Consider the following 25,557-nt stretch of genomic DNA (forward strand, 5'->3'; position numbering starts at 1 on the left):
ACTAAATCAGCATATTATAATGATTTGTGAAGAATCATGTGACACTGAAGACTGGAGTAACGATGCTGAAAATTATATGTAATATTTGAAATTGTAATAATATTTCACAATATTACTGTTTTTACTGTATTTTTGATCAAATACATACCGCCTAGGTGAGCATAAGAGACTTCTTTCAAAAAACGTATCAACCCCAAGCTTTTGAACTGTAATGTAGCTGATCCTATAATAATGTGGATATTCCATCTTCAGAATGACATTGTAGGATAATATTTTAAAAATTACACTGACGAATTGTGTCCCACTTTACCTCTATTCACCTTATATATGGACTGAATGAGCAGGATTTTGCATGCCTTAAATGTATGTTGAAGGATATTTTGAAGGTGATTCAGAGTGTTTCTTGGTTCACTGCCATGTTGAAGTATACCTGCAGGTACTGACAACTCATCTGTCATGGTTTAATAGCCATAGACAGCTTGTCTTATATTGGCTTGTAGCATCTATCATCCAAATAGGATGCCTGTTAGCTTTTCCAGTGTCTGAGCTGTTAAATGCAGGGATATAAACATTCAGGTTTGTCCCCATGGGTGCACAGAATAGATGAAATATATTGGACATCTTCACTGATCCTCATATTTGTGAATGTCTGTTCATTTTCTGTGGCTTGGCAAAGACTAGAAGCTGTATCCTCTTAGAATGTAATGCAGTTTACCATTAGACAAATGTTTATACCTCCATAAGAATGTAAGTCTTAAATAAGGCCCAGTGGTCAGCTGCATCTGCATCTTTCATGGTTATAAAAACAGTTCTCTCTTTTCTACTTTAGACATATCATGATGTTTTTAAGTATTGAAATCACCACATTTTTGTCTAAAGCCGTTCTGTGCCAACTAAAGCCATTGTGAAGTCATGCAAGGCCAAAGGTTTACAATCTATCAGGAAAAAGAGTTTATTCTGGCAGAAGTGCATCTGTCCTATGAGTTCATGGACATATCTGTCATTTTCATTTTATTTTAGTGGACTGACTTCTGAGTCTGTCATAGAATGTACTTAGAAAAATATCTGTTTTATTTCATATAAATGTTTAAGACTGTTCCTATTAGATGTTGAGCTGTTTTGCTGAGTTACTGCAGTCTGTTTGAATCCTGTTTGCTGAATTGACATTGTGGTCTATCCCTAAACTGTGTCCTTTCCCCTTCTGCTTGAAAGGATTGACATAAACAACATACAGTAGCTATCAAAAATCCAACCAATCAGGATGTGACTTTCATTTAGACAACAGCCATCATTCTGGTTACATCTTTCAGGCCCATACAGAATCTGCAAAGTTCTTCACATCCCTCACTGCTTGCATGTTTATGACACATTTTGGCTTTTTACAGTTTCTTTCAGTTACTAGTCAGAGTCTAGTACTCTATAGTTTTATTTAACACACACTTCCATATTTATTTCTGCCACAAAATCAGCACGTAAAATTAAATAAAAGTGCAGATTCTGTCTGGGCCTTCATCTATCCAGAGTTATTTGCTTGTAACTTTATTCACCAATGCACAATGTTTAACTCAAACATGATCATCACCACTCACTCAGCACTTTGTCTATGTCTTTTGTGAAGACTATTTGTTTGTGTGTTATCTTTAGGGTATAAAGTGGGAAACAACACCCTAACGTTTGATTTAAGTCCGGGCATGTCTGACTCTAACAGTGTTCATAATGTATAATCTGCTGTAATTAATAACAATTAAAACAATGTCTACCCAGCTATGTTCCAGCATGCATGATTTCATTGCAAACACCTGCCGGCATATAAGAAACCTATGTCTTTGACATCATTAATGAAAAAAGAAAAGAAAAAAAAAACGGCACAACGAAGACCTGTACGTAATACAATAATTTATCATGAACCATAGCAACTACAGAAGAAAGGCCTTCATCTCGTCTCTCCATCAGATGGCATATTCTATGTAGTGATTTGCATCAATAGATTGCCGGGGAAGTTGAATTGAGTTAACTGCATGCATTGAACCATTAACTGGGTCACAGAAGGTGACCATCCGTCTTTATAATCTGGGATCATTTGGCTATTTCTCCCTTTTTTAACAGACAAGGGTCGGTGTGAACAATTTCAAGCGTTCAGCAGTAAAGGGAGGAGCTTTGAGATGAAGGGCATTAGATAAGGCCATTAGTGCTCTGTGGATTACAGTAATCCAGCACCTTTAATATCAGTGCGGTGGTCCACCACTTGAAAAATAAACATCATGGAGTACAGACTGCAGAACATGTTTCTGTTAGCCGTCCTGCTGGTGTCTGAAGGTATGTGCTATCGAGTTGTATTGTTTTCACCAAATTAGCAGAAATTAATAGTCAAATTTGAAAAAATTTAAATAAAAATTTAATCAGATTTAAAGACAGAACAATTATTTTTTTTATAACTATTATTAAACTAAGTTAATAAAGATGAGTGTGAATGTTAAATGTTAATAAAACATATTTCACTTGTATTACAATTGTATTTATAGCTTAATGAAATGTTGCTGTTTTACTCTTCCACATTTTGTCCAGGTTTTATTGGGCTGCAAGCGCAGGAGGTAATTAAACACATTTAATATTGATATCAGAGACAATTAAAAGATAAAAATTGATGACAATGTTAATATTTGCTTAGGATGGTGAGGGAAACGACACATGGGCTGAGAAAACCTGCAAGTGTGACTGTGATTCCTCTAGCAAGTTGCTTTCCAAAGGTTTTTCATCAAGTAGTGGACAGGAGATGGACTGCATGCCAGGTAAGAAAGAGTGTAATAAAAATGAGCGAAAAAAATGCATTTAAAGAATCACATTACTGTCTTCTTTTAAAATGTAATAAGCACTAATTGTAACCTAAGTGTGAAGTGCTTTGTAGGCTTTGTCCTGGTTCGGATAAACTCTGTTATGAAGAAGTGGTTCAAAATGGGATAAACAAATATGTGATGAATCAGCTACTTCGTTATCTAGATAGTACTGTTTTTACAGCCTGAGGATGAATTGTGAATCAAATACCACTGAAATCCTTGAAAACAGAAGGCAGGACATGTGCGAATGAGCTGGCTGCCGGACAAGCCTTCGCCTGCAGTGGTGCAGAAAGTCATTAATCATTTGGTTGCAGCTTCACCTGGGCCATGTGCGCCATCACCGCATCCCACTGGCACACCACCACAGGCCAGACATGCTCCATTAACACAGAGCAACTTGTGTTTGGAGTCCACCAAGATTGATGTGTTCGAATTTTAAAAAATAAAATAAAATTAATTCATATTACCAATATGTTGAGATGCTGAGGTTACCAAAACAAGTTAGGTCCTGTCAATCAAACCATTGACCATAAAAAGGGATTGTTTACCAAAATGTAATTTCTGTTATCATTTGTTGCTCGAAACCTGTATGACTTGCTTTCTTTAGTGGAAGATCCTTAGTAACCAAAGAGTTTTGTTTCCCTTTGACTTTCATTATATTTTTGACCATGCAGTGGGAGTTACTGTTTAGTTATCAGCATTTAAGTGTGGACTTTTGGAGAGATACTGTATTTAAAGAGACACTCTGAAAAAGAGAAATTTTGTTTACAATTCATGATTTAGGAATGCATTTATTTTCCCTTAATTTCATCAAAACTGGAAGTGGATGTAGGTCACAAAGAACATCCTAAATCCTTGAAAAGAGGGACTGTTATGTAAAAACATTGATGTAGGACTGGAGCTTAAGTGTGGAACGTGACCATCTGTCATGCTAAAGTCTTAATGGATGTTGATCTTTCACTATGGGGAACTAAAGCTTTTGGGATTGTAAAGTCACGAGCAGGAGAGTGGAAGCACGGAATTACAGAGCTGCCAGATTAACGCTTTGTCCATTTCTCTTTAACACAGCAGGACTAATGTTTCATTAAGCCTCCTGTCAGACATGTCTGACATCCTGCATTTTTGTTATTTGGAGCTGCCTGTAGATTCAGAAAGCCTGGTTGGCATGCATTTATGACATAGAAACCGACATATATGCATTTATGTTACTTCCAATTACAGTATATGCAAAGATACATTTTAGCCACATTCTTAATTTACTATCCAGAGTGTCCCTACCATAAGCCCCTGGGTTTTGAGGCAGGATCTGTGACCTCAGATCAGATCAGCTGCTCTAATGAAGACCAGTACACAGGCTGGTTCTCCTCCTGGATTCCAAGCAAAGCAAGGCTCAACAACCAAGGATTTGGGTGAGTTCTCTGAAATATTTATTAGTATGGTGGCAAGTCACTGCTTTCAGTTAAAAAAGCCAACTTATTTTTTGATAGAAAAATCTTATTTCATATTCCATATATCTCAAACAAATTTACTCTTTAAAAGAAAATTTCATAAAAAAATTATATATATATATATATAATAAATATATAATAATATATATATATTAAAATAGAAAAAATATATATTAATGATATTTTAATTAATGATATGATAATTAATTAATGATATTTCACAATATTTTTACTGTATTTCATTTGATCAAATGAATGCAGCCTTTGTGAGCTTAAGAGACTTCTTTAATAAATATTTTGAAATCTTACAGACCCCAAACTTTTGAACAGAGTATTATTGAAACGATCTTGATAAACAGTTTCAGGTATTTCAATCTTAAAGAGACTGCAATATTTTGCATATGTGACCCTGGAGCACAAAACAAGTCATAAGGGTGAATTTTCTGAAATTTAGATTTATTCATCATCTGAAAGCTGAATAAATAAGCTTTCCATTGATGTATGGTTTGTTAGGATAGGATATTATTTGGCTGAGATCTGAGGGTGCAAAAATCACCTTTAAACCTGTCCAAATCAAGTTATTAGCAATGCATATTACTAATCAAAAAATAAGTTCTCATATATTTATTGTAGGAATTTAAAAATGTCTTCATGAAACATGATCTTTACTTAATATCCTAATGATTTTTGGCATAAAGGAAAAATGGATCATTTTGGCCCATACAATATTTTGTTGGCTATTGCTACAAATATACCGGTGCTACTCATTATTGCTTTTGTGTTCCAGGGTCACATTTATAGATTATCTCTCTCTCTTGTCCAATGTGCATGGCTGTCTAAGTTCCAGGATACCAACCAGTGGCTTCAGATTGACCTGAAGGAGGTCAAAGTGGTTTCTGGTATCCTGACCCAGGGCCGCTGTGACTCTGATGAGTGGGTTACCAAGTACACTGTGCAGTACCGCACCAATGAGAACCTCAACTGGATCTACTACAAGGACCAAACTGGAAACAACAGGGTAAGACGCCAAACAGCCGATCCTGGAATAATAAGGATTGAAGAAAAAAAAAACACAATTTCTTTGAAGGATTACATAAATATTGGTTTTAATTGTTTTTAACACTTACTTTTTCCCCCTCAGATGTTCTATGGAAACTCTGACCGCTCTTCCACAGTCCAGAACCTTCTGCGTCCACCTATCGTAGCACGTTACATCCGTATCCTCCCTCTTGGCTGGCACACTCGCATCGCCATCCGCATGGAGCTGCTACTTTGCATGAATAAATGCACCTGATCTGGAACATGTCAGCAAAGCCATACTCAACTATTTCCTGTTCCATCCCATTTCTTGTATCACAACATGCCAAAGTGAATATTACTGCCCAATCACTGCACTCGATTAATTTATTCTTATTTTCTGGTATTTTCAAGGAAGAAATGATAATTAGAATGTGATATAGTTACATTTGTGTTAAATGTTTTCCTTTTCTTTTTGCATATAAAGACATGCATATTTCATTCATTTTATAAACCAAAAATGTGTTGCTTTGTCAAATCAGGCATAAAGGAGGGCATTCATTGCAAGCTTAAGCCACTGTAATATGGCTGAACCAGAGGTTTCCTTATCTGGGACATCTCATGGAGTTTTGTATTATTGTGTGTTCTAATGTGGTTTGTGATGGTGATCTGTTTCATTCCCACAGTTATGACCAATTCCTTTTTGAATTTATTATGAGGATACTTTGTTTAATTGAGTTTGTGGCTTACCTGAGAAACAATGCCTTTAAATAAAGTGTCTCTCTGTACCTTGGGTTTTGTAAATTCTGTTCACTCTCAAGTTGGATTCACCATTTTAACAAAATTCCAAAAGGTTAATATGGATACTAGGTGGATACTAGACTAGACTAGATAATGAAATAAAATAAATATTAATATATTGCAGTAAGGGGAGCATGTGGTAGAGGGCCACAGTGTATCAATGCATAGGATGATCCAATAAAATTATTAGAGGAAATAAATTAAAACATTTGCTATACTAAATTTGAATTTCATTTTAAATGAAGTAGTCTGATTTCTATAAATTCCATATAATACATCTGATAAAACTTTTCACTCATCCAGAAGTTTCACATCAAGAACCAGAGGACACAGTGCATCACAGTCCGACAACAGGTGTTTTATAGGTCCAGAAATAACAATAGATCAGAACAAGTTGAAAATATTCCTAAAATGATTGCACATAAAAGCAACTAGTCTTCATGCACGGGTCAATAAGACAGCAGTGTGACGCGTTCATGAGGCCAGGAGCGTAAGCAGATATTTGCTGCAGAGACTGGGGTCAGAGGCCGTGCGTCTCTCCTGTTTCAGCCACCACAGAACCGTCTCGAGGAGGGAGATTCTGGAGGCCTGGGATCAGATGAGACGACACAGAAATCCAGCTCCACTGGCAGGCGCTTGAGTCTTTTTAACAGACGTTTTTTAATGTATCTATTTTAATGGATCTGTAAATATTACCTGTTGAAATAAATGCCTAAAATGGTGAGGGTTTGTTTTCTGTATGCTGGCTTGTGTCTTATTGATATATGGAATAGGCCTATTTGATTCTTTGCAGTAAGGTTTTTTAAGAATTAAAAAAAAAAAAATGTAAAGAGGAAATTCACTAGGCAAAAAGGAGTGCAAGCCCTCTGCTTAAATTGACTTTGTGCATTGGCCTAATTTAAAAACACTTCAAACCCCTTGAGAGGGTTTTCCTCATTTCTTGGATGATTGCTTGCATTTTGTAAAACATGCTACTTCATGTTTACACTACAAGACCGTGAATAATAGCCTACACTTAAATTCAAATTATGTATAGATGTGAACTCCACTTTCTGTGACTTGCATCCAGAGACTGTCTTGCATCTTTTTTGGGCGTTGTATTCATATATACAAGAAAATTTTGGCAAGTCATTTGCCAGTTCATTGTAAACTTTATACATAATGACTTTGATCTTTACTTTAAAGATGTTTTGTTTGGATTTTTCACTTTACAGAAGCAAATTTAATTTCTTTGCAATCTAATTATATTGCTTGTAAAATAATTTATTTACAAATGCAAGATTATGAAATTTATAGACAAACATATTTTAATAAATTATAGAATAACACTTAAATGGACGGTTTTTCAGAATGAAATCATTCATTCATTACTCAAAAATCCATTCAGTGTCGCCAGCTTCTGACGTAAGTCCATGTCAAGTCACCTTTATTTGTATAGCGCTTTATACAATACAGATTATCAGAGTACAGTCCACAGAGCAGGGATGTCCAAACTCGGTCCTAGTTTAGCTCCAATTTGCCTCAACACACCTGCCTGGAAGTTTCTAGTATATGCCTAGTAAGACTTTGATTAGCTGGTTCAAGTGTGTTTAATTAGGGTTGGAGCCAAACTCCGCAGGACACCGGCCCTCCAGGACCCCTGCCATAGAGGGTTAATAAACGAATCAGTGAATGACTCTTTTACTGAACGGATCCAAACGATTCGAGTGGCTGGGATGAATCAAAACATTCTCACTAGACTCACACCAGTGCTTTCAAATCGTCGGACTCCTACGGCGTTTCATGCAAGCTAGGTTTATCTGACACTTGTGGTGTTTATCTATTGCATCCCTCCACATTTGGAAATGAATGTTTGATTTTTCATCATCTGCTTCTTATCCGGCCCTAATTTATCAACGTATTTGCATGTCGTAGCCTGCTGAATGATGGACAACGGAAAGGTAACTTGCAATGTTTTGTACGATTGTTTGTTCCGCTTATTTGTTCTGCAGTTTTTGTCGTTTAGGAATAAAGACTGTGTCAATAATGTTTTAATGCCTCTTAAAGATATTCATGTAACTTAAGAATGATAAGCATGTTGGGGCAACATATTTAAACTATAAAGACACATAATAATAATAATAATTATTATTATTATATTTCTAATGCTGTGAAGATGACAATCAACAGTTTTCATATCTCTCCCTGTGTCCCCTCCCAGAGATCGATCACTGTTTAAAGGGCCTTTTGAAAGTCCAGCATGATTTGCAGTAAGTATTTGTTGCTTTATTATACAGAGGAACATTATTGTGATACTGGATTAATTTCAAGCAGTATTGCATTTTTCTAATGCCATTTCACTTCATTATGAATATCAAAATAGCACTGAAATATTATGTCTGTTATTGATAGTGGCAATTAATAGCCATGAGGATGCATCTCCACAATATTCAGATTGGTGTTCAAATGTATTTTTATGAAACTATGTTACTCTCTGTCCTGAATATGTGGTTGCAGTATTGGTACTGATGAAGTTTAAGCTATTTTAGGAACAATTATTCTGTTATTTCTTTGCACAGACATTTATGGATACTAAATGAAGAAGAAAACCCCAAGAATTTTGGATATTCATGACTAGAAGCAAGCAGCACCATCATGGGATGTGGCACATCCATCGCAGTTGAGAATCAAACACACCCCTCAGAAACAGGTAAATATTGATTCTTCATCCCTAAGACTTCAATGTGATTTTCAATATTTAACCTCTTTTTCCTCTACCATTTGCAACAACCCTGGTTTCAAGAAATTTGCATTTTTTATTTGTTAAAAATGTGGCAGTGCTTGCATTGCATTTAGTCCCCAGTTCTATCGTTTTCTGTTGTTTTTTCCCACCCCCAAGGTGTTATTTAATTTATTAAATTTAATTTAATCACCTTTCACACAGATGGCTCCATCAGGCAGCCCAGCCCAGCTCTGAGTAAGGCACTTTGTTCAGCATCTGTCATCACTGTCTGTGTCCCATTTGTGGCTATAGAGAAGTACTACAGTAGTTGGCATGAAAGCACAATTGTATGTGCACAATGTAGATTTGTTTACATCTTTTTGAAAGTACAAACCAGATGGTTTACCATATATTTTTGCAATAAACCAATGGGTGTAATTTTTCTCTGTGCATTTAGAATTAATAAAATGGATAAGCAATTCTTCCATCCTTCTCGAACACAGCTTATAATTTCTGTATGGATGTGTTCTCTTGAGCAAAGCCTTGTCTCTGACGTCTGAATTGTGTTCTTTCTTCTTAACTGCTCTTAGCACATCTTTAATTAGCACTTGTGATATTGACCTCCTGAGACAAGGTGTGTTTTTAGCACAGTCTTTGCACTCAAGTTTTCTGGATAAGATGCAAGTGTCCCTGTACCAAGAGCTGTGTGTGCATTAAAGCATGATGTTAACATGGTAACGTGAATCTGATGAGACAAATGGGAGTCAGCTGTAGCAACAGGGCATCTTTGAAGGGTTGCTACGGTACTGTCCTAAAATTTAAATGTTTTAATCTTTCATCCTTAATTTCTGTGTATAAATTCTGTGTATATACATATCTTTCGACTCGTATGTTCTAATTCACTCAGGTGTTGTTAAACAAGTAAAATTTAACCATGACGAGCGACCTTCTTTATATCAAAGCACTTACACTTAAAAAGAGATGTTCTATTATTTATTTATTTATTTTTAATCTGACAGCTTTTCAGCTTCCATTGCCTCATGGGATAGCAAAGTGTCCAATGGTTGTCCACTCTTAGAGGATGTAGTAGGTCAACAAGGGTCTTGTTTCATGAATACTGCATATTTAGACAGAGGTTGTGTCTGAAATCGCATACTGTCTGAGTAGGTGCTTTTTTTGGATAAGTAATTAAATAGTGTCAGCTAAAAAGTAAGTTCTATATGTTTACTGTGTGTAGTATGAGTAAAATACAGATGTACTACATTCACCATGTTGTCATTATCATGTGACAGTGAAGCATCGCTTTACTTTCATTGAAAAATCCTCTTCCGTGGTCTCATGGGATAGTAAAGGGTCCATTGTATGCACACTTCAGAATCTCGCCGTAAGTAGTAAGTCATCCGAGTGCTTTTTGCATACTGTTATATGAGTACTTTGAATTTGGACCAGTATGCGATTTCGGATGCAGACATATTACTGCTTTTTGCATACTAAGTAGGGAAGTATGCATATTTGGTCCATTGGAAACCCTCATTGCCTGTATTTCTCTTCCCAATTAGTTTTCGTCTTTGTGGTTACAGAAATATGACTATAAGGATACTGTTTACACCAGCCACTTGCATTCTTTGTGTGTTCTTAACATAGCTATAAAAGCTGCCATACTGATCCAGCGTTGGTACAGACGCTATGTTGCTCGCCTGGAGATGAGAAGACGCTATACGTGGAACATCTTTCAGTCCATTGAGTATGCAGGGGAACAGGACCAGTTACAGGTATAAAAGCCACTTGATTAATATGGCCAGTCCACACATAGAAAAAACTCCAAACAAATATCTCACCTTAAACTTGTAATGATATTAAAACTGATTTTCTACAGTATGACTGGTTCATTTTAACACAAGTTTGCATCTTTTGAATTTTTATAGCTCTCCAGTTTCTTCAGTTTCATGTTGGACAACTTCACACACATGAATGGGAATGGACCAGGTAATAAATGTCACATTCAAAAATACAAAGGCTTCTGTTAGGTAAAGTGTGTTAATTTTGCATCGCCAAATTGAATCACCAAAATAACCAATTGTTTCAAATGGTCCCATTTGTTATTGGTCAGATGAACAGATAGATCCCATGAACTATTGTTTGAGTCATGGTGGTTTTAGTGATTTTTATTTCATTATCATCTGAATTTGGCTGCCCTCAGCTCACCTTTGTAAAGCCCCTAGCTCATGTGATTTTGCATCAAACGATCTCCCTCTGGAGTGTTTCACACCTATCCTTTCATTGATTCCAAAAAACGTATTATGGAGACACAGTTGCTTAGCAACCTTGGGAGATCCCATTTTGAGTGGTGGTAATGCAGAGAGAGCCAGAAATGCAGCAGCCAGCCTCCACAGGCAGCTGTCCAAAGTGCAGAATTACAGAAGACAATTAGCCCCATCTTTAGTCAAACAGCAGAAACTCAAATGAGATCACAGAGAACACAGTAGGAAAAGCTAGAGAGAGATTGTGCTAGAGAGAGAATGTTCTTCTAATGTTTTTGAAAAATCACAATAGTAGTTAAAACTGCATGGGTAATATTTTCAGTTGTTTTACCCAGTAATGAATGTTCTTTTTACTATTTTATATTCTTCACATGGAGGTTCTTTGCTCCAGCCTGTGATGACACTAAATTGGCTTGCCTTTGGGAAAACTGTGTTTAATCAGTTCCCATTGAGTGGGCCGTAAGTGCACATGACTGGGCTTGTCAGGTAATCATGTATCTTGGGCTTGGATTGGATGGTTTTCAGGTTCAGCTTCTTGTTTCTGTGGCTCCAGAATCATTGCCTAATTGCAATTAGGAAGCATATTATTATAGTATGGTAAAGTGTATCTTCATATTTATTATTGAAAAGTCTCCAATCACAGCTGAAGTAGAGCTTCAATGTGTGCCATGGGTTCTAAGCCCTAAGCAGACAAAATTGTATAGTGATGCTATATAAATTTAAAGTTGGTAATTTTCTTTTTTGTGTGTGTGTGGTTCTCTTATATGCTCATCAAGGCTGCATTTACAGTATTTGATCATAAATACAGTAAAAGTAATATTAAAATTAAAATAGCTATTAATATATGTATTTATATAAATATATGTGTATATACAGTATACTATATATGATACATACTAATGTCTATTATATGTTAAAGCATTGGTGGCATTGAATTTTCAGCAATCATTGAAAACCGTTTTTTTTGGAAAGCGTGATACGTTTTTTTCAGGATTCTTTGATGAATAGAAAGTTGGGAAATTTTTTGTTCAATATAATGCATTCCTGATGAAAAAAGTGTATCTGCAGATTTTTTGCACAAAATCACACACACACACACAAAAAGGCTTGAATATTGCCTGATTATTGGCTTTATCTAATCTCATTTGTGAACCCACAATCTTAACCGGCAAGCTCTGCCACAGCATCACTGACTTCAAAAATGTAAATACCTTTCATGTTTTGCCAGTTAGTAGAGCTCCAAATGGAGCTTAATAATGCTTGTTTATCATTAGCGATCTAAGGAAGCAGAGAATGATGTCCAGTAGATATTGGCTAAATCAAGGCAAGAAACAATGATTCTGCATTTGCTCTCTCCTCAATACAAACATCTGTTCCTGAAATTCAACTCTGTCTGCATAAATTTATTGAAAACACTGCCAATTTACATTTTTTTAAGAATGACACAATGGGTCAGCACTCCTCAAATCCCTGTGCAGGGCCAGATGCTATGCAAATTGAAGTATGCTACATTGTGTTATGGCACTGTGAGCTGGGTATTTTGATGGGCAATCAAAATAGGCCTTTCATAATAGACTTTAGGTTGAGAATTAATCATTTATTTAATAACTGAAAACAGAAACCGATATGCCTGTCCGCCTGTATTCATGTGTCCGTGTGCCACATGCCCAGCGCTGCCTAACAATAACACAAACCTTTTGATGTTCCAGAGTGTTTTGTGAATCACATTTACATTTTATATTTTTTATTTTTTAATCAGGCTGCTGTTTTTGCACATTATAGTAATTAATAGTTCTCACATGACGTGTTGATGGAGAAAAAAAGTGTAACATTTTTATGACTTTATATGGGAAATTGTTAAGCTTTGGGTGATAACTGGTGATTTATTTTAGGTTTTTTTCATGATTTTTAAATTAATTTCACCTTTTTTCCTTAATTTTAAAAGGCTGATTGGACTTCTTCTATGACTGATTCTGATGATTGTATCTAAAAGGCTGTAATTCCAAAGATGATGCATTTTCCATACCATGTTCCATCATCCATGAACCACAACATTTTTTTGTCATTTCTTTGTTGTTACACCGATACATACCAAGATAATCAAGTTGCATGTCACACTTCTTTTCCATGATTCTTCTTTTATTCTTACCACATAGTCACGACAGCAGCCATGTTCTCTTTCCCCCAGACTTGATCTCTCACCTCCTGGACTCTGTGGTTGACCCTTTAACTGAGGAGGTCAGGCAGTTGAAGTACGAGCAGATTGTCGTGCCGGAATCATACTGCGGTCCTCGTCTTTCCTTCCCGCTGAGCGTGACTGATACCAATGCCCTGCTCAGCGCCTTTAAAGAGGAGCAGGTACAACACTATAAAACTTTCACTAATAGTCTGAACAAATTCTGGCAAAAACTAAATTCTTCTTGTACATTATTTATCTATATCTAGCAGACTTTAATTGGTCTTCAAATTGTGCTACAATAATGCTCAAAAGTTTGAGGTTGGTAAGATTTTTAAAACGTGCTCACCAAGGCTGCATTTATACAGTAAACACAATGATATTGTAAATTTTGATTACAATTTAAAACAACTGTTTATTTTAATCTGTTTGAAAATGTAATTTATTCCTGCAATGATAAAGCTGAATTTTCAGCATCATTACGCCAGTCTTCAGTGTCACATGATGCTTTAGAATTCATTCTAATATTCTGATTTGCTGTTTAAAAAAAACATTTCTTGTTATTATTTTTGATATTGAAAACTTCTAAGTTCTGCTCTTCTAAGGAATCTGTAATTAATTCTTTAGGACTTTTTTTTTTGATGAATAGAAAATTCAAAAGAAATTGAAAAAGAAATCTTTTGTAACATTACAAATGTCTTGCATTACAAACATTACAAATGTAAAGTTACTTGATAAATATAATTCATCGTTGAAAAGAAGTATTAAATTCTTTACAAAAAAAATCTTACTGACCATACAAACTTTTGAACAGTAGTGAATATTTTCCTTTTTTATCAGAATATTTTTTTAAATAGTTTAATCAAAACATTTTACTTTTTCTATTTTACTTAAAATTCTGCTGATATTTACTTTAGAAAATGCAAACATAAAAATCCAGTGACATAAATGTATGGCTACTTCTCATTTTCAGACTCTTCATGGCAAATATGTGCTGCAGCTACTATATGAAACAAAGAAGTTCTTGAAGCAGATGCCAAACATCATATACCTGTCGACGTCCTATGCCAAAGAGATAACTATATGTGGTGAGACACTATATATTTTATGAAAATCTAGAATGGTCATCTAAACATGCTTTATACTGTTTAATCCACCGCCGATTCTTTGCAGCAGTTCATTTGAGATATGTGAAATATTTTTGATAGCTTGTATGGAAAATTAGTAATGGCAGCATGAATGAGTGAGTGCTTATTTATTTTGCACTTCATAAAGCACTTCACTGTACCTCAATGGGCTCCTCACAGCCAGATTCAATTAGTACAGAAAAGCATACATGAATAACTGAATTCCCATCTTGGAATACTCTAAAAGAGATTGTGTTGTACCATTTAAAGTGTTTATATTTTGCATATTTTCATCACAGATTCCAACGTTTGATTTTTATTTCCTGGAATGATAAACAGTGTTTATATGCCAAATTTCTCTTTCACACAGGCGATCTGCATGGTAGACTGGATGACTTACTGCTTATATTTTACAAGGTAAAAGCAGATTGATTGTTTAGATGTAAAATATTATTTCTAGTAATTACATTTTAGCATATTGGTGCCGGAGTAATGTACCTAGGCAAAGCCAGAGAATGAGTTCATTAAAGCCACTTGGGCATCACTTGTGACTTATTACGTTCAAGATGTATTGCCTTATTACCCAGAATGGTCTTCCCTCCGCGGAGAACCCCTACATATTCAATGGAGACTTTGTGGATCGAGGGAAAAAATCTACAGAGATTATCATCATTTTGTTTGCCTTCCTGCTGCTCTACCCCGACCACATGCATCTGAACAGAGGCAACCATGAGGACCACATCATGAACCTCAGGTAACGTGCTAGATCACCCATTTCTGCTTCCTTCTAATGAAGGCATGAATTTTAATAAGGCAATAAAAAGTTTTTCCATAGTCTATGCATTCTGGTAGTCAAAAAAGGTTTTCTAGTCATGGTATACCATGAGTAGGATGTCCTCAGAAAGCATTTTCTTTTTTCCAACTGAATTAAAAATATGATTTATATTATATGTTCTTGCAGATATGGATTCACAAGAGAAGTCATGCAGAAGTATAAGGTATATTTTTATTTGTGCTTTTTTTTGTGTAATAATGTTTTGATTATAGGTAGGTTAAATGTAGGATTGTTAAAAGTTTTTCCAAGTTTTGTAGTATTTAAAAATTAGATTTTTTTTTTTCAATCTTTTAAGCAGCTAAAAAAGACAGCCTTAAAACTCTCTAAATTACTTGCAACCTATATTTGTTGATTAAAGAGTATAGTAAAAGTTAAACTAAAAATTAAAGGGATACTCCACCCCAGATTGAAAATTTTGTCATTAATCACTTACCCCCATGACATTCCAAACCCGTAAAAGCTTAGTTCGTTTTCAGAACACAATTTAAGATATTTTGGATGAAAACCAGGAGGCCTGTGACTGACATCAGACGTACAATCTGGGTTATATGAAGCATCGGGAACACTTTTTGTAAGCGAAGAAAACAAAAATAATGACTTTATTCAACAATTCCTTTGTCAGCAGTCTCCTCTGTGTCTCTACATATCACTGTATGCTACATATGCTGTTCTATGTCATCCGTGCCACAAGGATGCACTGTTTTCTTTCAAATCAAAGCTAAATACACGTAGAAACAGCGCATTCTTGTGGCACGGATGATACAGAAGAGCATACACAGCATACGTTTATATGGAGAGACACAGAAGAGACTGCTGACAAAGGAATTGTTGAATAAAGTCGTTATTTTTGTTTTCTTTGTTTACAAAAAGTCTCCCTGTCTCTACATATAGCCCAGATTGCACTTCGCATGGCAGATGGAGTATTCTGACAATGACTTTCATACCTTTTATTGATCTTGACACTGTTATTTACTTGGCAGTCTATGGGACAGTCACAAGCCTCCCGGTTTTCATCCAAAATATACTAAATTGTGTTCCGAAGACGAACATATCTTTTACGGGTTTGGAACGACATGGGGGTAAGTGATTAATGACAAAATTTTCATTTTCAATTTTCAACTTGTGAGGTTTACTGCCAAATATTAGACGTCACCTCCACCTACTGGACATTAACTTCTACTGCTTTCTTTATAGACTCATGGCAGGGAAATGCTACAGCTTCTTCAGGATGTGTTCAGCCTGCTTCCTCTTGCAACTGTCATCGACAACAAAGTGCTTATTGTTCACGGTGGCATATCGGACAAAATTGATCTGGACTTTCTGAGCACTGTTGAAAGGCATAAAGTACGTCTTTTATTTACTTTCGGATGAATTTATATTCTTTCTTTTGACATAATAAATTATGTCCATTTAAACCTATTAATCACTTCCATTTGTTTATATATTTATTTATTTCTTTTCTGAGCACAGTTGTGAGACATAAAGTAGGGCTTTAATTTAGAGGCTTCCTTCTTACATAAAATAGTTTCAGTTTAAATCTATAGTTCATGTTTGTTTGTCTAGGTACAGTAAGTTGCAACGTAGTAAGCAGGATATTGTAAAAAAGGCTTATCCCTCACATGTAAGTCTGCTTTGCAGGTGAAGTCTGTTCTCAGGTTGCCTAAATGCAGCGTTGATCATCTCAACGTTCACGCAAACGTTCGCAGCAGCAGCAGACAAAGCGGCAGATCCCGGTTGGACAGCCCTTGCTCCTCAGGCCGCACCAGTCGTGCCTCCCGCAGGAGGAAGAAGCACATCACCAAACAGGGGAGCTGCTCCTCATCTTCCTCATCTTCATCCTCCTCATCGTCTGTGTGCTCCCCCCGAGTCTCATCACGGAACACTTCACGTCGACCTCCTCCTTCTCCCAGTCTGCCAAGCCCCACCGATGTGCTCCAAGTGCCCTTCCTGGACTCCTTCGTCTCCCTAGAGCCCCCTGAGCCACCCAGAGATGAACTGGAACGGCAGCAAGTGAGTTGAAACTGTTCCCACTGTGTTTTCTGGGTGAGAGTGTGTGACAAATAGCTTTCCATTTGGCCTAAACCTCCAGTACACAATATAACTCACTTTATTGCAGGAGATGTGAGAACTTTGCACCAACCTACTGAACTTCCACAAACCAAAATTGTTTATGAATTATAAAAGAGCATGGCACTTTGGGCTTTGTGCTTAGAAATAATCAATCAACGTTTTATTTCAAGAGTCAATATAAAACCTTCCAGTTATACTCTGGTATAAAATACACTTCTGGCCCGAAGCGTTTTTCTTTCTTTATACCTCTTTCAGCCTTTGACTTAGTTAAAGATAAAGATAATATAAATAAAAATCACTTCTATAAAAAAAACAATTTATTATTAATTATTTACTAAACACTAAAAAATTAAAAATGACTGGAATGATGATGGAAAAGTATAAGAAGATGCTTTTCAAATATGTTTTATTTCACATGGTCATAATTTGTCTGATACAGGTTGTCGATATTCTCTGGAGTGACCCTAAAAATCAAAGTGGCTGCAGTCCCAATTCTTTTCGCGGTGGAGGCTGTTACTTTGGGCCAGACGTGACACAGGTGCTGCTGCAGAAACATGGCCTCTGTCTGCTCATCAGATCACATGAATGTAAACAGGAGGGCTATGAGCTCTGCCACAACGGACAGGTGAACACAGGAGCCTTGATCCACACAAAGCATGATCCATTCTGTCACGCTATCAACATCACGTTTCAGCTTTTCTCATAAAAATCTATTCAGAGGTCTCTCACAGTCCTGTAAAGCTGCAGTAAAGTCAGTTTTTATAAGAACACTCGCAGGTTGCGCACAAAGATGACAAAGCAAAAGAACGAAAGGGCACAACAGTTCAGTTTTGATTTTAAGGGGTCTGTACAGTACATATTTGATACCAGCATTATTTCAGGAATTGTTCTTTTTTATTTAGTTATCACTATTTTCTCTGCATCGAACTACTATGAAGAGGGCAGTAATCGTGGGGCGTATGTCAAACTCGGGCCTGAATTGGTCCCACGCTTCTTCCAGTATCAAGTCAGTCGGAGCACCAGAAAACTCACACTCCATCAGAGGTACTCTCGCTTCGCTAGTAGCTGTTAAATATATGAAACTGTATGACTCTATACATTGACGTTCTTATGCTGATGTGTGCATCCGTATTACATGTAGTTTGTTTGTGTGTGTATTTCAGGGTTTGTGTTGCAGAAGGTTCAGCACTCAGGGCTTTGAAAGAGAAGCTGTATGCTCACCGCTCTGATCTAATGGCTGCCTTTCAACAGTATGACATAGACAACACAGGTTGTATTATATTATATTATATTATTATTATTTTATTATATTCAAATTTGGGGTCGAAATCTTTTATTCTCACCAAGGATGCACTTATTTGAAGAAAAAAAACAAAAACAAAGTAAAAACAGTAAAACAATGAAATATCATTACAATTTAAAATAAATGTTTTCTATTTAAATATTTTTTAAAATGTAATTTATTCCTGCTGGCAAAACTTAAAAAATAAAAATGTAATTAAATAATAATAATAAAAACAATTAATAAGTATTTTAATAAGTATTTTAAATTTAATAGCCATTAAACAATTAATAAGTATATTAATAAATATTTCAAAATAAAAACAATTATACCAAAAATAAATCATTAAAAAAAAAATAAATTTTTTTCATGATTCTTTGATGAATAGAGAGTTCAAAAGAACAGCATTTATACGAAATAGAAATCTTTTGAAACATTATAAATGTCTTTAATATCACTATTTAGCAATTTAATGCAATCTTGCTGAAAAAAGGATTACTTTCTTTCAAGAAAAAGAATTTTACTGACCCCAAACTTGTATTACATTATATTATGCAGGAAATTTAGAATTGGGAGGTTAAACTAAAATTGTTCTTCTCTCCTTCACTTGCAGGTCGCATCTCCACTAGCGAGTGGGCACAGGTGGTGGAGTCTGTTCTTCGATTGGATCTGCCATGGAGAACCCTGCGCCCACGCCTGGCCCGTCTTGGTGCAGATGGCAACGTAGAGTATGAATCCTGCTTTGAGGACATCAGCCCTGGAGAGCCAATCCCTCCGGTCACTATCTTAATCTGTGTTTGTGTTATGTAAGGGTGGGTGGTATTACCAAAATCTTATGTCACGGTATGAGTAATTCTATATCACATTAACATTATATTTTACTTTAATCAAGTGATTATTTACTACTATTATATATCATATATATAATATATTATATATATATATATAGATATATATATATATATATATATGAGAAGCCAGTATGAAAAATTTTATGTCAGTTGTATGTCATACTGCCCAGATATTTTTCACTTTGGCTTTTATATTGAAAATGTAGTACTTCACAATTCAATCTCATTTTTTAAAATATATATATTTTTTGTTGTTTTTAGGTAACACCAAACTTGGCTGAAACTCTTTATAGGTATAGAACTGACCTAGAGATAATATTTAACATCATAGATAAGGACCACTCAGGTTAGTGTCACTGCTTTCCTGATTGTTCACTGAGATTAATGCTGGATATCTTATGCTGATCATAACCCACCTCTCCACCTTCACACGTAGGTCAGATCTCCATCGAGGAGTTTCGTCAGACTTGGAAGCTCTTCAGTTCTCATTTGGGGGTGGCTGTGAATGACCAGACGATAGATGACATGGCTCGAAGCATAGACTTTAACAAAGATGGCAGCATTGATTTTAATGAGTTCCTGGAGGCCTTCAGGGTGGTGCATAAACTAGATATCAAAGAGCAGCAGCAGGGTTAATTCTGAATGAGCAGATTACAGACCGCAAAGGCAGATTTACAAATCATTTTTGGTACTTCATCTTTATTTTTTAACAACTCATGGACACAGTTAGAAGTTATTCATTTTCGTTTTCCAGGATTCGCATTTTTCATAAAGGTAAGAGTTTTAAATCTTCCTGCCCTTTGTTATATAAATAAATTAGAAAAATTGTTCAGATGCACAGAATAAATACAGTCCCAGCTATTGTGTTGCACTGTAATTCACAAGTGCAGTGTAATTGTTCAGCAGTTCAAAACCCTATAATTGTGACTTCACTTTGAGTCATGAGTCATTTCTGTTGTAGATGTTTCTCTGATATTAATTGCTCTGTTTTCATCTTGTGCATGGTTTACAATGCAACGTCTTTTATTATCAAAACGTCAATTTATGTTCTCATCAGAGACATGATGTGTTTCATAAAAGTAAGGGGTCAAAATGAATAGAGATGAATTCCAAGGGATGGTCAGTTTTCTCCCAATATATAAACGCCATAAATCACATCTAATATCTTTACACATTTAGTGTTTAGTACACAGTGTTTATTTAGGCAGACAATAGGTTCTGATCCCATTACTTGGTCTACATCAGTGTGATCATTTCCAAAAAGAAAAAAAAATATATTATTAATCAAAATATTAATAGTATAATAATACTAAAATACTGCATTCACACAGGTAAAAGTAAAAAAACGTATTGGGTTTTATGCATGGGTTTTATCTGAAGACATCTGGCCTGACTTGTGTTGCTCCTCTTAAGAAAAAATCCATACTGTCTGTTTTTGTTTTCATCCTGTTTTGAAAAGGAGTGTCCAGGAGGTTTTAAACTCTAGTTATTCTGTTTTGTGTCTCCTCCCCTTTTCTCTCTCATTTTTTTTACTCCATCTGTTCAAGACTCCTCTCTCCAGGACACTTTTAGGATTTCGACAGTCTTTTTTTTTTACAGTGGAATTTTCTCAGTCATGCTAGGTTGGAGATCTGCACTGCTATGTGTATTTTTGTCCCAGCTCTGGACGCAAACTCAAGGTACAGTATCATGATTTAGACATCTATGTGTTGTAACTGACAGTGTATATTAATTAAGATGAAGCTCATAGAGTAGTATAACTAATATTATCACATTAATTAAATAAATGAAGCACTTTTTCAGAGTTTCAGTCTGCCCTTCATTAACATTGTGATGTAGTCTAGAGTTCAAAAATTGGTATGTGTGAATGTACAGTATATGATGATTTCTGATGGTTTTCGCTTAGGCCTTGCTGGCTGTATGTTTTTCCATTATGGAGGACTGTACGTTACCTTCCCCTGTAATCCAGGATTCCGGATTCACGGTTACCGTACTAGCAGCTGTGTGTCTGGACGATGGGCCAGAAACCCACCGCTTTGTGTGGTTTAGTAAATTCATATGTTTGTGAAAATGCATACATTTATTTAGTACTGTGAATATTGGCCTTGAAGCAGATTAATCTCTTTGAGATTTTTCAAGTGATAAAGCTTGTTTAAAATAAACTTCCGTAGTTAAAGTTATGTTTTATAGTATCTAATAAAATGCTGATAACTATAGCCATGCCAAAAGTTGTTTTGTACCCCTGCATCAGGATGCCTCAGCCTTGGTGATCTCCTGCATGGAAGTACTGTGGTTTCTGAAGACAGATCTCTGGCCTTCTTCAGCTGTAACACTGGATTCAGTTTGTTTGGTTCTGCGCTTCTCTTCTGCAAGGGGAAAAGCTTGAACGCCACTAAGCCTGTCTGCAAGAGTATGTCATCTGAATCAAGCGTAAATGCCAAAGCGTTTTGATCTATTAACATATACCATTTTTTGCCTTATTGTTTTTACATCACTGCTACAATGACTTCATGTAAAATTGACTGTCTGTTTGCTTTGGCTCCTTCATGTGTCTCCTTATGGTTTGTTTCTTGGTTCCTACAGTGACTGATTTCATGAGTGTTCTTCATCTGAAGCAAGAGTCTTTACATGATCCTGTCTCAGCACAGGGCCATGATGTTCCTACAAGCCTAAAAATTCACTTACATAGCCATTTAAACACCCTTGCAATTACCGCTCCCAAAGATGCTTTTTTAAAAACAGCATTGCTTGGGGTCGCTCACATCAGATTTGACTTTACAGACCTCAAGCAGAAAAATATAAGGAAACCAGTAGAGAAAAAAACCCTCAAAGATTCTATTGTTTGACAAAACACAGCGGAAAGGCTGAGCCAGTCAACAACCTTGAAAACTTCAAGGATTCAATCAAGAACTCTGATCTTAAGAAATCTGTGACAGTGGCATATGCAAATGTCAACACAATCTCATTAGCCAGTTCTTTTCTTGAATCCTCATTTCTGAACAATGCCCCAACCAGCTTCGTCACACCAGCAATGGACACTCAACAAGTCGAGATCATGGATCGAACATTTACTGAAGCATACAGAAGAAATAAAAAAGGTTATCAGACCACGCTTGGTCCAGACAAAATATTTTCTTCCAAGATTTTCAACCAGGATACATCATCCAGTGTGTCCCTACCCTACGTTTCCTTCTCATGGAACATTCTACTTTCGGTCAATAAAGAATCCCGACCCACTTCAGTATAAGCATTATATTCAGTATGCATGTTACCCTGGATACACATTGACCAACGGTGACGTCTACAGCTATTGTCAACACAATGGACAATGGAGTGGCCAAACACCTCTCTGCTTAGGTAAGATATGACACATTAGATCTAAATATGTAGAGAGTTCATTTTTTTTCAGGATTTAATCTAGAATTAATTTTTTATATGAACTGTGCAATCACAAAATTATCGTTTGAAACTGCAGTGCACACAACATAATTTTCACATTTAACATCTAAATGTATTCATTTATCTATGGAAGCCCATTTCCACCACATAAGAAAAAAACATGCCTTGATAAATCATTATTATGACAAAAGGTTGAAACTGAGATAAAAATATCATAATTATGACAAAGTTGAAATTTGCATACTAAGGTATAACTGATAAAAGTTGTATTTATGACATACTAAATAATTGTCTTTGTCTTATAATTTTGACTTTTTATCTCAATAGGTTTTACTTATGTCATAATGACATTTTATCTCATAATTGTGATTATTAGTATCTTATACTTTTTATTTTTTATGTCATAATTATGATTTACAAAAGCATGTTTTTGTTTTTTTCTTATGTGGTGGAAATGTGCTCACAAAGAACATTTAAGTTGTTGGGAAGATTCGTTGTTCATGTGCCTATTTAGGTGTTTTTATTGTATCAACGCTTTTTAGCATATTGACTCTTTCCTGTCACCACCCTCTAATCTTACACGTCTGTAGATCTCTGTCATCAGTGTAATATACTGCTCATCATTTGTCTAAGCAGGTGACAGGCAGAAATGTATAACACAGAAGGGCTCAGAATGGCTGTAAACATCATCAGACACATCTGGGAATATATGTTTATACAGATGGATATTACTGCTTTGAACTCAGGTGTTCTGCTAAACATATTATTTTATTTCAAAAATGCATGTAAAAATATATTAATGAATCAAATTCAGTTTACCACTGTGCTTTAGTGGGCTGTTTTTGTTAAGCAAAAAGTAATTTTAAAAATCATGTAATTGTCACAAGTGTTTCCTGTCTACACAAGGTAAATTCATTAAGCCAGAGAATCTGTAAGCCACTGCGGATGTGGGATTTCAGTCTCAGCAGTGAGCAAATCATGTTGTGTTCTCTAAACCTAAACCATACCATGTAAATGAAATTATACTATCTGAAAACGTCCGCTCAGTCTGTCACTTTCTGTTTCATAAGCCATTAAAAACATACTGTTTCTGTGTAGTGACTTTGATCATCACTAGTTGAATATGGCTGTTATATAGAGCTCAAAGCTTAAATCTGATAAAAGGTACAGCATGTGTGTGGTTCACATGGTGTTTTAAGTGTTATTCATCATTTAAGGAAGAAAAAAAAGCAGTATACTCTTAAAATTAAGATTAGCAAAAGGGTTCATCTATTTCTCAAATCACCTTTTAGTGATAAGTTCTTAAAAGAACCATTTTTTTTCTTGAACATTTTGATAATCTGAAGCTACTTCCCTTTTGAGCTCACCTTGACAAGTAATGTTTTCTTGTGTGAATGTGTGTCTGGTGTATGCTGATGTACTACCAATGACAAAAATCATTCTTAAAGTTGCAGTGTGTCATTTACAACCACTAGTGGCCCTAAACGGAATTGCAAAAAAAATTATAATAATAATATTAATAAATAAATACAATTATTAATAAACATTAAATAAATAAAATAGAAAAATTATATTAGTGTTTTCTTTTTAAAAAATATATAAATTATATTTATAATTATGTTTTGTTTTAGGTTTATTATAATCTGTCCTTTTAAATATAGATAATAAATGCTTACATACTTTATCCCCATGATCTTGATGCAGTTAATGTTAATATTTCTGCAGATGTGGATGAGTGTGAACAGGTTGGCAGTGCTCTCTGTGTATTTGGCTGCATTAATATGCCAGGACGTTTCCAGTGCTTGTGTCCTGTAGGGTACCAACTGGACAGCACCAATACGCATGGCGTAGGTCAGTGATCTACATAGCTTAAGTTAATTTGTCCTTATGTTACTTAGTATATGTAGTAAGTCAAAAAGGCATATGTTACAATACATATTACACAGACTTAGTATATGTAGTCTAATACCAGAAAACATAACTAAGTTTTTTTTTTTGCCATTTTCTACAGTTTTTTTTATCTACTATACTTTTCTATTATTCGGCTCTTGTTAGAAACCCCAGATGAATAGATGGTTTCTATGCTAAAGAACATTATGATGAGTGCATTTTTTATTCTAAAAGGTGTATTTGTGGTTTGGTTTTAGACCTTAATGAGTGTGACGAGATGGAGGTCTTCCAGCAGAAACTGTTGCACAGGTGTGAGTGGAAGTGTGTAAATATGCCAGGTACTTACAGATGTATCTGTTCTCATGGATACAGACTGCATCTTAATGGACACCAGTGTGATGGTCAGCACACAAACATACATACCCTACAAGCAGAGAGAAATTCAAATGCTTATGTGCATGCATGCATATACACAAAACAAAAATGTGTAGATATTAATTGAAAGAATAGTTGTTGCTGTTATGTGTTTTTTTATATATATATTTGTCAGATGTTAATGAGTGTGTGAACTGAAGAACGCCAGCTGTTCTCACCTCTGCATCAACCACATACAAATGTGCCTGTCCAGAAACACACCGAATATCCTCATATAACCAAAACAACTGTCAGCCGGTAGACTAACACACGTCAGCTCATCACACTGACTCATTTATCTTTTTTTTTTTTTTTTGAATATTAGTTTAACAATGTTTTGTATTTAATACAAAATATTTTGTATTTATGCACCCACAGTTATGTACGAATAAGCTCTGATGATGATTGTGTATTTATGGTATTTAATTATAATTATAAAATTCAGCTTTGT

General features: G+C 35.4%; 2 protein-coding genes across 8 annotated transcripts; both read left to right on the forward strand.

Moving 5' to 3' along the window:
- The first annotated feature begins 93 nt into the window (after positions 1-93).
- On the forward strand, positions 94-6,087 carry LOC109056571 (retinoschisin-like). The gene is made up of 6 exons (XM_042766544.1): positions 94-2,316; positions 2,566-2,591; positions 2,669-2,789; positions 4,102-4,244; positions 5,106-5,300; positions 5,424-6,087. Exons 1-6 carry the CDS (start codon positions 2,262-2,264, stop codon positions 5,574-5,576), a joined length of 693 nt encoding a protein of 230 aa, XP_042622478.1. The 5' UTR covers positions 94-2,261; the 3' UTR covers positions 5,577-6,087.
- A 1,684-nt stretch (positions 6,088-7,771) lies between these two features.
- LOC109056561 (serine/threonine-protein phosphatase with EF-hands 1-like) lies at positions 7,772-24,043 on the forward strand. 7 transcript variants are annotated; one of them, XM_042766550.1, is made up of 22 exons: positions 7,772-8,040; positions 8,301-8,349; positions 8,659-8,789; positions 9,024-9,056; positions 10,446-10,573; positions 10,727-10,787; positions 13,251-13,420; positions 14,212-14,326; positions 14,736-14,782; positions 14,953-15,119; positions 15,327-15,363; positions 16,395-16,544; positions 16,839-17,210; positions 17,710-17,895; positions 18,172-18,314; positions 18,434-18,540; positions 19,166-19,329; positions 19,665-19,749; positions 19,840-21,082; positions 21,310-21,446; positions 21,655-21,813; positions 21,987-24,042. In XM_042766550.1, the coding sequence occupies exons 3-19, from the start codon at positions 8,735-8,737 to the stop codon at positions 20,037-20,039; spliced, it is 2,220 nt and encodes a 739-aa protein (XP_042622484.1). In that variant the 5' UTR covers positions 7,772-8,040; positions 8,301-8,349; positions 8,659-8,734; the 3' UTR covers positions 20,040-21,082; positions 21,310-21,446; positions 21,655-21,813; positions 21,987-24,042. The 7 variants fall into 7 exon arrangements, with proteins under 7 accessions (XP_042622484.1, XP_042622480.1, XP_042622482.1 ...); XM_042766546.1 differs by having other exon boundaries at positions 21,310-21,813; positions 21,987-22,760; positions 23,439-24,041; XM_042766548.1 differs by having other exon boundaries at positions 19,840-20,177; positions 20,951-21,082; positions 21,310-21,813; positions 21,987-24,041.
- The last annotated feature ends 1,514 nt before the right edge of the window (positions 24,044-25,557 follow it).

Source organism: Cyprinus carpio, chromosome A11, assembly GCF_018340385.1.
Source record: "Cyprinus carpio isolate SPL01 chromosome A11, ASM1834038v1, whole genome shotgun sequence".
In the NCBI taxonomy this organism is placed as follows: Eukaryota; Metazoa; Chordata; class Actinopteri; order Cypriniformes; family Cyprinidae; genus Cyprinus; species Cyprinus carpio.

Bases quoted from the DNA above. Each gene is read 5' to 3' on its own strand.
- LOC109056561 (XM_042766547.1), top strand. From the start codon at position 8,735: ATGGGATGTGGCACATCCATCGCAGTTGAGAATCAAACACACCCCTCA. The intron at 17,896-18,171 runs GTGAACACAGGA...CTTTTTTATTTA, and splicing joins AGCTCTGCCACAACGGACAG to GTTATCACTATTTTCTCTGC. The intron at 19,750-19,839 runs GTTAGTGTCACT...CTTCACACGTAG, and splicing joins CATAGATAAGGACCACTCAG to GTCAGATCTCCATCGAGGAG.
- LOC109056571 (XM_042766544.1), top strand. From the start codon at position 2,262: ATGGAGTACAGACTGCAGAACATGTTTCTGTTAGCCGTCCTGCTGGTG. The intron at 2,790-4,101 runs GTAAGAAAGAGT...TTTACTATCCAG, and splicing joins GGAGATGGACTGCATGCCAG to AGTGTCCCTACCATAAGCCC. The intron at 4,245-5,105 runs TGAGTTCTCTGA...TCTCTTGTCCAA, and splicing joins TCAACAACCAAGGATTTGGG to TGTGCATGGCTGTCTAAGTT.